The sequence below is a fragment of the Condylostylus longicornis genome, unplaced genomic scaffold (genome assembly GCF_029603195.1).
Source record: "Condylostylus longicornis isolate FDR11 unplaced genomic scaffold, ASM2960319v2 ptg000040l, whole genome shotgun sequence".
Classification (NCBI taxonomy): Eukaryota; Metazoa; Arthropoda; class Insecta; order Diptera; family Dolichopodidae; genus Condylostylus; species Condylostylus longicornis.
Genome location: NW_026578009.1, coordinates 16987412 through 17001373, shown reverse-complemented (window position 1 = coordinate 17001373; position 13962 = coordinate 16987412). Strand labels below are relative to the sequence as shown.

The 13962-nt window shown below is 26.8% G+C and overlaps 1 protein-coding gene across 2 annotated transcripts in view; it reads right to left on the bottom strand.

Moving 5' to 3' along the window:
* Positions 1–13962, bottom strand: part of LOC129609595 (solute carrier family 22 member 3) — a 58441-nt gene that overhangs the window by 31274 nt on the left and 13205 nt on the right. The window contains exon 1 of one of the 2 annotated variants that reach the window (XM_055521610.1): positions 11869–12077. The exons of the other annotated variant lie outside the window; for it this stretch is intronic. Coding sequence (XP_055377585.1) covers positions 11869–11994 — 126 coding nt within the window. The 5' untranslated portion in view covers positions 11995–12077. Of the gene's footprint in view, positions 1–11868; positions 12078–13962 lie in introns of those variants that run through there. 2 annotated transcript variants of the gene reach the window in all.

Genomic DNA, 13962 nt, shown 5'->3' with positions numbered 1-13962 from the left:
TAATAGATGAGAATAAAAAACAAATCTGAAATGGTCAGTTATAACCAAACGCAATGTGTATATTGCCCAGTTTAGTGAAAGTGCTACAGAAGATTATAAATATGCCTTTTGAATACTTTCTTTCAATTTTAAGAAAAGTGTAAATTTGGCGCTTTGTGCTACCCGAATTCCTTGAAAAGCTCACCAGTTATTTTCGGTAACAACCAAAACTCAAATATCAAATTTCATCAATTAGTTCCGTAGATAAGGTAAAAAAAGTAAAATTGGTTTCTTTCAGTTCAGTTTCCGAGCCGTGATGTTTCCAAAAAAATTACAGAATCATTGTTTTAGCACCCCACATTTATATATTAAATTTCTAGAAAATTGGTTAATAATTTCTCTTTATATACGCAAAAATGTAAAATCGACCCGCGTCCAGTTCCCGATGTCTGATATATCCCAAAAGTTAATCACGTCGTGCTATAGCCAAAAAAAACACTCACATACAAAATTTCATCAAAATCGGTTCAGCCGAACTTGAGATACAAGCTGGCTCACCCAGGCCGACAGACCGACATCTCTCTAAAGTTATAGTTTATTTACGCTTCCCTATACCATGGAGAGGTGTGTTCCCACCGAAAACTCGACATCCAAAATTTGGTGCCATCACATAACCTCCCTTATTGTATGCGGTCGACAATAACTGATCAAAAAAAAAAAGAATTTCAAAAAATTTTAAATGGTGTAAACAAATTAACTTAACATGAGAATCAAGTTTTAAATGAAATTAAAGAAATTAAAAAAGAAGAATCTTTTTTGGAATTAATAAAAAAAGTAGAAACCGTTATTAACAACTCGAAGAACAAACAAAGTGCAAGCAAAACCGAAAGTGATATTAATTCTGGTCTTGATCCGATTATACACAGGCTTTTAAATTATAAAATTTTAAGCCCAAAAAAGTGGTTCTTTAGTTGTGGCAATTCTTAGTAACATGTGAGGATAAGATATCCAGCACGAATTTTAAGTCAGAAGCTCAAAGTGCTCTTGATTAAACTACTTAAGAGCATTAAAATTTAAAGAACAAAACTGTCTGGAAAATGAAGAAAAAAGCCCTTCACTGCACAATATTTTCATAATTTAAAAAAACATATCATAATTTCGGAATAATTTTTTTACATCCTGAGTTAAAATTAAACTTCTAAACAGTTTCTTAGCACCCAATTCGGAAAAGTTAATATTCTTCGATTTTTTTTAAATTTATTGAACCTAAAATAACACGAAATCGTATAAAAATTTTCAAAATGTTTCATGTAATACAGGCAATTCTTTATTTTGGTTCATTAGTGCAAAAAATAAAAATGAGATTTATTTGATTTTCCTTGATGATGGCGTAGAAAATTTTCCTTTTACAATAAAGGTCTTTTCTTTAGAATTGAAAATTAAAAAAAAGAGATTTTTTCTTATAAAACCCAAAAATTTGAAGAGCAACAAATGTAAAAACAAAAATTAAACTTAGTTCCGAACAACGAAGGATTTTTAAGCACTTTTCCAAAAAATTTTTGAAAAAAATACTTATTAGTTTCACTCTGTCCGTTCATGGATATGTTGACCAAACTTCTACACTTTTGAAGATAGAAAACTGAAATTTTATATGTACATAAATCTTTACTAGAAACTTATTTCCATAGAAGAAAATTTTTACCTATCTTCCCCCCTCTACAAGTTATACCCCACCAAAACCCTAAAAATGTCATTTTTTAACTATTTGTTGCAGTAAAACCATAAGCATTCTTCAAATTTTGCAAACGCAGAAAGGCAGCGGCTTGCTTCTCTTATCACGCCATATTATAGGTAAACTTTAAAAAAACAAAATGGCCGTTCAAATTTAGACCCCAGGTTGTAGCAGCCTGAAATTTTATCAACTTTTAAACACTAATAAATGGTTTATTTTGTTAGAAGAAAATTTTTTTCCATCTTCACCCCTCTCAAGTTATCGTCTCTTGTAATTTGAAAATTTTTGAGTTTTTGTCGCCTTGTATTTCCGAAACCGCAAGCTTTTTCAAATTTCACACAGGTATGTATATTTCACTATCTTTGGAAGATTATGATTAAAACATTATTTACTTAAATAATTCCGTTTTGTTTCCTTTATACTCTCAATATTTCGTGTGTGATTACAGGGACCATGACTTCAATAATGCGCTTACAACGTAAATTTTACAAAGTATCGCATTCTAAAAAGTTTGGCAAAAGCTCTTGGCATTGTACACTTTTCCTAAATGCGTAGTGGATAAGTAAAATAAAGGTAAATCAGGTATCGAAAAAATCGAGCACGCTTTTCTTATACATATCATATAAATGCCAGAAATAGCCAATTAAATAAACTAACATATATTTTTTAGCAATAAAGTGCTAGTTATTAAGTTTCTTTCCTAAATTGCTGAATAAAAATGCTGTTTTTAATGATGTGGTAACGTTTGTTAAAAATTAACATTTGCACAGAACTTTAAATTTAAAATTTCGAACAAACGTCAAAGTATGCATTAATGTTGTAAAAATTGTATTCCAAAATGTATCAAAAGCTTTAGCAGTTTTTTTTACAATGTAAAGGTATTGAAAGCTCTGAGACGGTAGTACAATCGTATTAATACCTACTTAAACTTTTTATAAAGCATTCAAAAGTAGAAAGAAAGTTCAAATTCATCAAAGATAAACAATAAAAAATTTCAAACAATTTAAACGATGACTAGCCATATGATATTATACGATTCCAGCCCATATGAAGCTTTTACTCAGCTCTTTTTTCTGTTACATTTTGAACAATTTCTAGCGTATTAAATTAAATGACCAAAAAATCAACAAGTGCAAAAGAATGTATGTAAATGAAGTGCAGTCGAAATTCCTTACAAATTTTTCTCCTGCTTTATTCACAACAACTGATTACTGACAAAAACAAATTTGCAAATACAAAAATGTCACGCAAAAATCAATACATAAAATGTGCATGCTATCCTTGATATTCAATTAAGAAGAAATAACGGCAATAACTTAACAGGACCAAAATTAATTTTTTTTTTGGCACATTTTATATTTTTTTGGCTTATTTTTATATTTTTTGTCAAAATTATTCATTTTAAGAAAAAATCCATCAATCAATTTCATTAAATCTGTCCTATTAACAAAAGTTGTACACCAATGAGATCTTTCATTTTTCCAAACTGCAACAGAATAGGCTACTTAGATACACACGAATCTTTAATTACGCTCTAAGAATTACAACACTTTGTACATTTGTGATTTCCGCTAAGTAAAGCGAAAATTTCAGTGACTCCATTAAATTCTGTTTTCATATATCAATTCAAATTATATGTTCTATAATTCTCCAAATTACTTTGTTATGACTCATTGTTATTTGTCTTGTTTACAAGGTTATATATTTGTCAACAAATTTAACGTTTATTACATTTTCATTTCATATTATATCTCTACCTTATATATAAGCATGTTATAATAAATCAAAATTTTTAATGAAAATAATTTCAAATATTAATTTTGTTTGGAAACTAGAAAAGACATCATTTATTGCTTTTAATCACCTTTAGAAGTTTTCCAATTATGGCAAATTTTTAGTTTTCCTTACATATCTATACTGTTTGACTCAATTGAATATATAGTTTTGTTTCAATGCTATATTGAACATTTTCCTAATATACGTTAGTTTCCTAATATAATGTTAGGAAATTTGTTCTAATTTTAGTATTAATTAGATAAGTGTGTCTTATAAACTGAGGCGTTTCACAAGCATAGTGATAATATTGCAGTTGTACGCATGTACGACCACGATTCCTTATGAATTTTATTTCCTTGTTACAGGTGTACAATTCCATTAAAGAAAAGATCGAACAAAAATATTCTGTTAAATTTGAGATAGAACTAAACTAAAGGTATTGTAATAAAACTAAACTAAATGAGAGCTAATCTGCGCAGTGTAATTTATTAAGCAATTTAATCTACATTTTAATATGCATAAGTTAACTTTATAATCTTTTAACATGTTAACTTTTAAAATTACAGAATATTATACGTAATTAATTATCCTTTTGGTTCAATTTTTGATTTCGAACTAAGTTCTTATTTACCACCAATGGTGTAATTATCATTAGTAATTTAACATTTTGTTGTTATTTACCATGTGGCAATTCCAAAAAAACCCTGCTTCTCAGCAAAGAAATTCAATACTACTTCTTTTTATTATTGTATTTGTACATGTATGTATTTAAAATTGAAAATACACACAAAATCTGTAGGAAGTTATTTTTGGTACGTTTCACTTTTTTACAGACCGCGTTGTGTATACAATAAGGTAGGTTATGCGATGGAACCGATTTTGATGAAATTTAATATGTAAGTTTGTTTTGGCTATGTCACGGATAGATCAATTTTTGGGATATATCAGGTCTCGGGAACTGGGCCTTTTAACGGGCCTATTTTACCTTATTGATCATTTTGAAGAAAATATTCAACAGATTTACTTGAAATTTCATATACAAACTTCATTCGACCGTACGCAAAACCTCCTGACTTTTGGAAGAAATTGGGTGTCAGCAACTGGACGTTTACCACGGGCCAAATAAACATTTTTGCGTATATAAAGAAAATAATTAACCAATTTCATTGAAATTTAATATTTGAATTCGAGGAGTTAAAACATTGAATTTATAAATTTTTTGGAAAGATTTGGCTCGGAAACTTATCTTATCTTACATTTTTAACCATATCTACGGAACGAATTGATGGAATTTCTTAAAATTTAATATTTGAGTTCTTGTTGTTACCAGAAGTTACTGATGAACTTTTCGTATAATTCGGGTAGCACAAAATGAAACTGTACTAAGAGCCAAATGAACATTTTTCTAGGTATGTTAATTAGAAGCTTATTAGTGTCCTTAAAGTTGTGAAGAAGTTTAAAATGAGTTTTCATAATCTTCTGGAAAACTTTTACTATATTGACAACATACATTGCGGTCGGTTATGTGCTGACCACATCAGATTTTTTGTTTTTTGTTTACAATTTTTACTTTGATCCTGATATCTGTACCACCGTAATTATGCAGCTTTCATATAAAAAAATATGAAGAAATATTTATGTATTTATACATAATACATAACAAATGGCAAAAGTTGTTATTTATAGAGGATTTTGAAATTAAAAAAAAATTTATTTAATAGAATATTGACAAAATATACGTATGTGTACATAGTATATGTTATATAGTCTAATAAAACATCACAAAGATCTTAATATTTAGACGAGTTGGAAAAGTAATGCGGAAGGAGTTTATTTATAATTCTAACGTATTCAAAAAAAATGTTCATTATTTAAAGCAGTTGAAAATAGCTTGTATATGCTTTTTTAATAAAAAAATTCTTAAAAATATTTCAAGGCAATTTTTCAAGGACTAAAAGTTTTGTAAACAAGAAAAAAAATAAAAGAAATTAAGTTAAATTTGAAATTGTTATGAATAAGGAAAATAAACGAAAAAAATGTATTTTACTTGTAAAAAGCTATTTAATTAGCTTGTTTAACTGAAAATTATTACTTGCAATAATTTTTTTCGAAATTATGTTTTTATAATAAATAAAGCCAAGATGATTTCATTAGACAGTTGGGACAAGAGTAAATTAAAAGACTTTAAAGGTAAAAAACTCGAAACAGGAGTCCAAAGAAATACAAAACTGATACTCAAACCACTCCATAATGTAGTCTATATATAACATATGTAACACTGCAAAAACAATTTTCTCCGTCAAAAACACAAAAGCAATTTTCAAACTCTGTAAACACAAATAGAGGAAGACTTCTAGTTCTGCTATACAGTGTTGTTATTTTTACTACAATTGTACTTTTTTTCTACATTTTAGTATTCTATACTATTGTACTACTGCAATGCCATTTTTACTGACTTTTTGCATTAATTCTAGAAAATGTCATTAGTATTTGCATTTGTTTATGAAAATGTTATTTGTATTGTTACTATAAAAAAATATACAACAAAAAAATTAAATTTAAAGTCTTAACTTATTAAATTTAAAGCCAGTTATTAATACGTTACCGCGAAAAAAAACTGACATTAGATTAATATTAATCGAATTTAAGTTTTAATAATATTGCTGAATTTATATAGATGCCTTACTTTTTGTTTTAATGTTAAGGCGAAATTAGTACGCTAGAGTTCTCCCTTTTTGAGACAAAATCCTACTGAAAAATAAGTTGAAAATAACAACACTTTTCTATCATGAGAAACTGAGAATAAATGTCAAGTAGTTGAATCAATCCTTTCAATATTCATTATATACTACTCAGAAACACGAGTTAAGTTTTAACCATTGATATAGATATCTCAAAATGTTTTATTTTTCTAGAACGAAAATTCTTTTTTTCTCTTCTTCATCTTGCCATGTTAATCCTCAAATTTGGGAAAATATTCGGCTCCGAGTTTCTTTGACAGTGCATGCTTCTAAGCACAGATGTAAGGGTTAACACCCCTAGAACATACCGAACTTCTATAAAATCATAAATGGAAACTCTAGACTTGTAATATTTTAGAAAAATGTCCCATTTTGCGAACCATAACTTTATTTGATATTTATGTGAATATTTGAGAACAACTGTTTTATTTGAGAAGGAAAAACATAATTCTAATTTTCAAAAACAATTCGCCTTTTTTACAAAATGTTAACGTAAGAACATTTTTATTTTCCATATTTCATCGTGATTTTAAAAACGCCCACTGTAACAAATAAAATCTTAAAATATTTTTAATAACATCAATAAGATACATATAAATTAAAAACTTCAAACTTTGTAATATCATATTAACATTCATAAGAATAAATAAACTGATATACCTAAAGCATTGAAAATCTTTCTCATACTATAAAAAACATCCTTTAATTCGCACAGCTTTGCTTCAGTTCCAGTGTATATCCAAAACAAATATTTGCATTGGCAATCAGTGAAACAATTTTTATTCTCATACATATATTTATATTTATATTTGCGTTAAATTTAGAAAAAAGTGAAACAATATTGTGGAGAGTAGTTTATAAATTATGTAATACGGGAATAAAAACTAACCTATAAATTTAATTACCAAGAAATCAAAATTTATTTTTCATACGAACATATTAAAGACATGTGTCACGTTACTTTATTTCAACTACTAAAGCTGGGTCTCAATAATAACAAAACGTTTGGGGCTTAACATATGATACGAATGTATAATTTCATAATATGTACAATTATCCCAAATATATGAAAAATTTTATATTTCTTTGAGTGTCTCATTAAAATGAAAATTTTGTTATTATATTAAAGAATCAAAAGCAAAATGAAATTGTACATATCCCTTCAAAAACTTAAGACGCAAATTTATTTAGAGCATAATAAAACAATTAAGTAAATAGCCACATTATCTTGAAAAGATTTGATATTTCAATCAACACAGTGTACAACTAAAAAAATATAATATGGTCAGCACATAACCAACCAAACACATAAACAACCAAAGTGTTGCACAAATTTATAAACTGCCTTTCAAACTCTTCTTTCAAATTTAAAGACACAGACCAACAGATTGAATGACGAAACTTTTACTAATAACTTAGAAAATTTATGTTTCAGTGTGTTGTTATTTTAGCTTTCTGTCTGAAAGGATTTAGAGAGTTTCATTATTAATGTCACTTTTGTGACATTATTGAGTTTCACTTTTCTAACTTTTTTAGCAGATCAATTGAATAACTATTTAACTCAGCTTCAACTGAAGGTTAGTTAATTTATGCTCAAACGAACTTAATTTCAAATAGAAATATTAAATGTGGAAGAATATGTGAACATAATGTGATAAATAATTTGTCTTATTGGTTTCATTTACCTATATTTACTGTTTATGTAATTATGAATATATAAATAGATAATAAAACTATTTTTAACTAAACAGTTCCAAATGGCCTTGCATGTCATTTTCAAGGATTCATGACTTAATTTTTTGTCTTTTATATCGACACATACGATATTTCATTATGAGAATTAATAGAAAAGGATAATATTATATTCGCACAATGTTTGAACTGTCAATTGTGTTACATACAGATACACATATACTTATTGCACAGAAACAAAATAAAGTTAGATGAAACCAATGGTTTGTAAAGTAGCACTTGTCACTTCTGCAAGTGCTTTAAAAAACTGCTTTAAAAAACTATCAATTACATTGTAAAAATTACTTCAGTTCATATACAAAATTATTTCAAAAATTGCATGCATTTGAGATGAAGTAAAAAAAATTTAAGAGGCTTTAACTTAATGTTTCACGAATTGAAAGGTTATTTGCGTGAGTTAAGAAAAAGAATTATACTACTATATTATCTATGTACATATGAAATTTCAACTTTTTATCTTCATGGATGTGGAAGTTTTGTAAATATATCCACAGACGGACAGATAGATAAAACTAATAAGCTATTTTTTTTTTATTTTTTTTTTGAAAAGTACTAAAAAGGAACTATATGAGTATGTGTAGATATTGTAAATTTATTCAAAATAGAATTTTTAGTATCTCGACATATGAGAAATCCCTTCTACGCAATCACATACATATAATATATATACGTGTATATACAGACATATGTATGTATTTGAATAATTTACATATAAATATGCACAGTAATTCTTGTTATCAATGTCCAATTATAATAAGGTTATGCTATCTCTTTAGGGAAATTTTAAACTTTATTTTATATAAACCAGAACAAAAAGGGGCAAAAACAAAACAAAAACAGAACAAAAAAGAAATCTTAAAAGGTGAAAAATAGATATATAAGTGTTTCAAAATTATAATAAAGTTGGGTCAAACCAATGGTTTGTATTGTAGCACTTTTCCCTTCAACAAGTGAAAATTCTGCTGTTCAATACAGTCTATGTATACCTATCACACTATTAAAATTATTTTCATTCATATACAAAACTATTTCTAGGATTGCATATATTTAGGATGATGCATACATGCAGTCTTTGAATTAAAGCAAAAATTAATATAAAGTGGGGTTAACATAATGCTCGATTTTAAGGGTTAATTGTGTGAGTTAAGAAAAATAATTATATTTTTTAATTTCATGGAATTTACCGTTAGCTTTATAGAAATTGAAAAAATTTTGCGGTTTCGGAAATAAAGGGTGTCAAAAATTCAAAATTTACAAATTTCAAGAGGTGATAACTTGAGAGGGAGTGGAGATGGAAAAAAATTTTCTTTTAACGAAATGAAGCATTTATTAATATCTAAAAGCTCCATTTATAAAAGTCTAAAATTTCAAGCTTCTACAGGCTGGAGTCAAGAAGAAAAATGACATCAAAAATTTGGAAAAAAAGGACTTTAGATAACGGTAAATTTGAACGGCAATTTTATTTTTCTAAAGTTTAACTATAGTATATCGCGCTAGAGGAAGGAACCCACTGCCTTTCTGCGTTTGCAAAATTTCAAAAAAGTTTATGGTTTCATTGCAACAAATAGTTAAAAAAGGCCATTTTTAGGGTTTTGGGGGGGTATAACTTCTAGAGGGGGGGAGATAGGTAAAAATTTTGTTCTGCGGAAATAAGTTTCGAGTAAAGATCTATGTACGTATTAAATTTCAGCTTTCTATCTTTAAGGGTGTAGAAGTTTTGTAAACAAAAAAAGTGTCCACGGACGGACGGACGGACAGAGTGAAACTAATAAGCACTTTTTTTCAAAAAATTTTTGGAAAAGTGCTAAAAAAGATAAAAGAATACCAGTGAACCGCATTTAATTTGTTTTTTTACTTTCCGGGCAACTGTAACATTGAAGATGTTATAATTACTAAATGATTTTAGAAAAAGAAATGCAACCTAAATTAAGATTGCAAACGTACTTGTGAATTACTAAAAGTTACCTGTGAATTGTTTATTGTAACAATATTAGAGTGGTCATTATGATAAATTTTCTCGATACTCTGATGTGCGCAATATTTGTCTAAAATCTGTTTAACAAATCATTTGTTTTAACTTAAAGAATTTAAATCATTCCGAAAAATTCCATAATTCAATATTAGATATTTTAATAACCTATATGAGAAATTTTAAATAATAGGTTGGTATGAACGTTGAAAAAGTAAAATTTCACGGAAAATTTAAACTAGATTTTATAAAAAATTGTTTACGCTATTTATTTTTTTATTAGTATAAAGCAATTAAAGTCACCCAAGTATACATATAACTTATTTGTTATTAAAAGATTCTGGGAAAAAGTCATAAGACTTTTACTAATGTACTGTAACGAAAAATTTCTAATTCACAATTTTTCTCTAAAAGCCGTTTTTGAAAACTATTAAGGAGTTTACGTAAAATAATTTCTTCTCTACATTTTACTGATATTAAAAACGAAATTAGTTTCATATTGCTCAAAACCCAATAAAAAATACATACTTACAGACTTGAGTTTTTTAAAGCGAATCAATTGGAAATTTCAAACAGAATTTCCACTATAGTTGTGGATTTTGCAAACATTTATATAAATGAGACTTAAAACGATGTAGAACAAAATATCAAGAAAATGTGGTGGAGTAAGGCCAACCCTCCGAAACCTCTGCTTAGTAAGCCAACCGTCAAAAATCTAAATTTCGCTACCTAGTAGAGTTTCGCTTTCTGAAATCCATGTTCTTTCTTAAATATTTTACTTTCTTTAAATATTTCACTTGGTATAAAAAATAATCGGCCTGTATGATTAACTTTTACATTACATATTAACAATAGTTTATTATTGATGAGGATAAGAAGAAATGGTATTTAAGTATATCCCTGGATAAACATATACATATAAACATTGAATTTCTTCAGCCCAAAATAGCGCCACTATATCTAATATTTAAATGATTAGAACTGTTTAGACGACATAGTTTAATTTTAAATAAAATATAAAGTTGGGTCAAACCAATGGTGCGTAATGTGGCCCTTTTCCCTACAGTAAGTGTAAAATACTGCTTTTAAAAACAATCTAACAAAAATCTAAAATTACTTTCATTCATTTCAAAAATTGCATAAATTTAGAATAAGTAATGCATGCAATCTTTGAAATAAAACAAAATAAATTAAGAAGGCGTCAACATAATGCATGAATTTAAGAGTTAATTACGTGAGTTAAGAAAAGTAATTATATTTTTCATGGTATGGCATTTCAATAGCTTTCCCTACTTATAGAAATTTGGAAAAGTTTGCAGTTTTGGAAATATAGGAGGAGGTGGAAAATATTTTCTTCTAAGAAAAGAACAATTTATTAAAAAATTAATAACTATTTTTTAAAAATTATTAAAAAAAACTATTTATTATTTCAAAAATTTCGGGGAAAGCGGCTTTTACATAACGGTCAATTTTACCCGTCATTTCGTTTTTTAAAAGTTCAAATATGATATACCGCGGTAGAAGAAGCTAGACACTCCATTTCTGCATTTAAAAAATGTTTCGCTGCAATAGTAAGTTTCTAGTACAGATCTACATATATATATATATATAAAATAATAGCTTTCTATTTACAAGGGTATAGAAATTTTGTAAACATGTCCACGGATGGTCAGTGTAAAACTAATAAGCACTTTTTCTAAAAATTTTTTGGAAAAGTGCTTAAAATAGATCTCTTCAGACTAAAGAAAAATTACATTATATGAGTATAAAAGCGTATACATTATATGAGTATGAAAATATATGTGCATGTCGTGCATTATATTTGCAATTACATATGAATATGTGCAAATTTATTAAGATTTTTAAATATTTTTAAATATAACATACAAAAAAATATTTTTTTAATAAATCAATATTACCGTTAGCCCAGATTCATCCATGTAATCTGTATAACAGTCTGTATTTTCCTTTTGAGCAGTTTCCAACACAGCATTTTCCAAATGCGTTGAATCAGCAGGATTTGAATATTCCCTAAAGCTAATCATATTAAGCACGTAATTTTTCCAGTTATTTTTATATCATAAAAATTCATGGATTTGGTATGCAACTAATTTTGTACAATTTAATTTTTCCATTAAAGTTTTATTCAAATAAGAATAATTTTAAACCTTTTTGAATATTATTAAATATAATTTTTTAAATATAAACTGATTAAATAAATTGACTTTAAGAATGACAATAATTTCTTAAAATTCTGTTTTAAATTTTTCATAATATATAAAATATAGTTTCAATTTTTATTTCTGTGTTAAATTTTGACCAAAAATTAATGAAATAATTAAAATTTATATAAAATAAAAAAATATACATACAAAATATGTATGTATGAATATTTAAAAAAAAAATGGAGGTAACTGAGTGAAAATAATCCCATAAATAAAAATTCGCTTATACATGTCGACCATTTGTTGCAAAAGTGATATAACTCAAAAAATACTATTTCAAAGCTATTTATTCATAAATAATTGAAGTGAATTTTACTTCTTACAGTTAAGTTTGAAAATAGTCGCTTATAATAAATAATTTAATAATGCTACAACCAGAAGAACATATTAACCCAAAAATTTTAAAATATATTTTGTCAAATGTGCAAATTTTCAATTATGTCAGTGTTGCAACAAACGAGGGATATATAAAAACAAAGTTATTTACCTCAACTAAGTTCAATTAGTTTTAAATAATTTGTAAAGCAATCCAATTTTTAATAGCGTATTTTAACCCAGCAATCAAAAAGTACAAATTATAAAAATTATTTTCACCAAAGATTGAAATTACCAAAGATTTTGGCTTATATTGCAACAATTCTTTGTGTTTTAATCTTTCGAAATATAATGCAATTTTAAAATTGAGTATTTAAAATTCTAATCATGAAAAAATAAACTCTACCGAGCATTTGAGTGAGTAATTTTGAAAATTTTTGAATAATTGGAAAGATTATGAATATTTTAAAAATTAAAAACTAAAAATCCCAACAACTAAATTCCAAATCATTCCATATTTACAAGAAAATGCAAAGCCTAAGTTTTGATATTTTCTAAGCCTAAAATAGGCTTAGAAAATATCAAAACAATATGATAATTAATGCAAAATTTGCCTATTAATTTGTTTCTTGTGTAATTTCTTGTTTAAAATTGTATTTCAATTACTCATTAATTCGACTTTTGTAATAATTCATATAAAAATTATCTTACCTGTTATCTGTAAGATTAAGAAATTAGTGATATTAGAATTGACTTCAAACCTAAAATTGAAGTACCCGAAGTTTCTGATCCAAGAATCAAAAAAAATAAAGTTGAGTCAAACCAAGGGTTTGTAAAGTTGCACTTTCCTCTAGTCTACAACAAATGAAAATACTGCAATCTACTTATACTATATACCTACTACACTATTTATTATTTTCATTCATATGCGAAACTATTTCTAGGATAGCATACTCGTATATTTAGGGTGAACGACAGGGGTGAACATAATGTTCGATTTTAAGGGTTAATTGCGTGAGTTAAGAAAAATAATTATATTTTTTAATGGCATGGAATTATAAAAATTTTGCCTTTATAAAAATTTTGAAAAGCTTGCGGTTTCTCCTATATAAGGTGTCAAAAATTCAAATTTTGCTAATTTCGAGGGGCGACAAATTGAGATTTTTTTATCTTTAAAAGTGTAGAAGTTTTGTAAACATGTTCACGGACTGATGGACGGACGGACAGAGTGAAACTAATAAACACTTTTATCAAAAATTTTCCCGAAAAGTGCTTAAAAATAAAGTAATAACTTTAATTTAGTAGAGTTATTACTTTTAGTAGTGTAACTTCAGCTTTCCTCTTCCTTATATGATTTAGAAAATTAAAAATGTACGAAAAAAATAAATTTATAAATATTCAACAAATAATCGGTAGTTTTCTTATTAAAAATTGTTGCGTACCGTAGTAAAATGTGTGTGTTTTATTTCATAA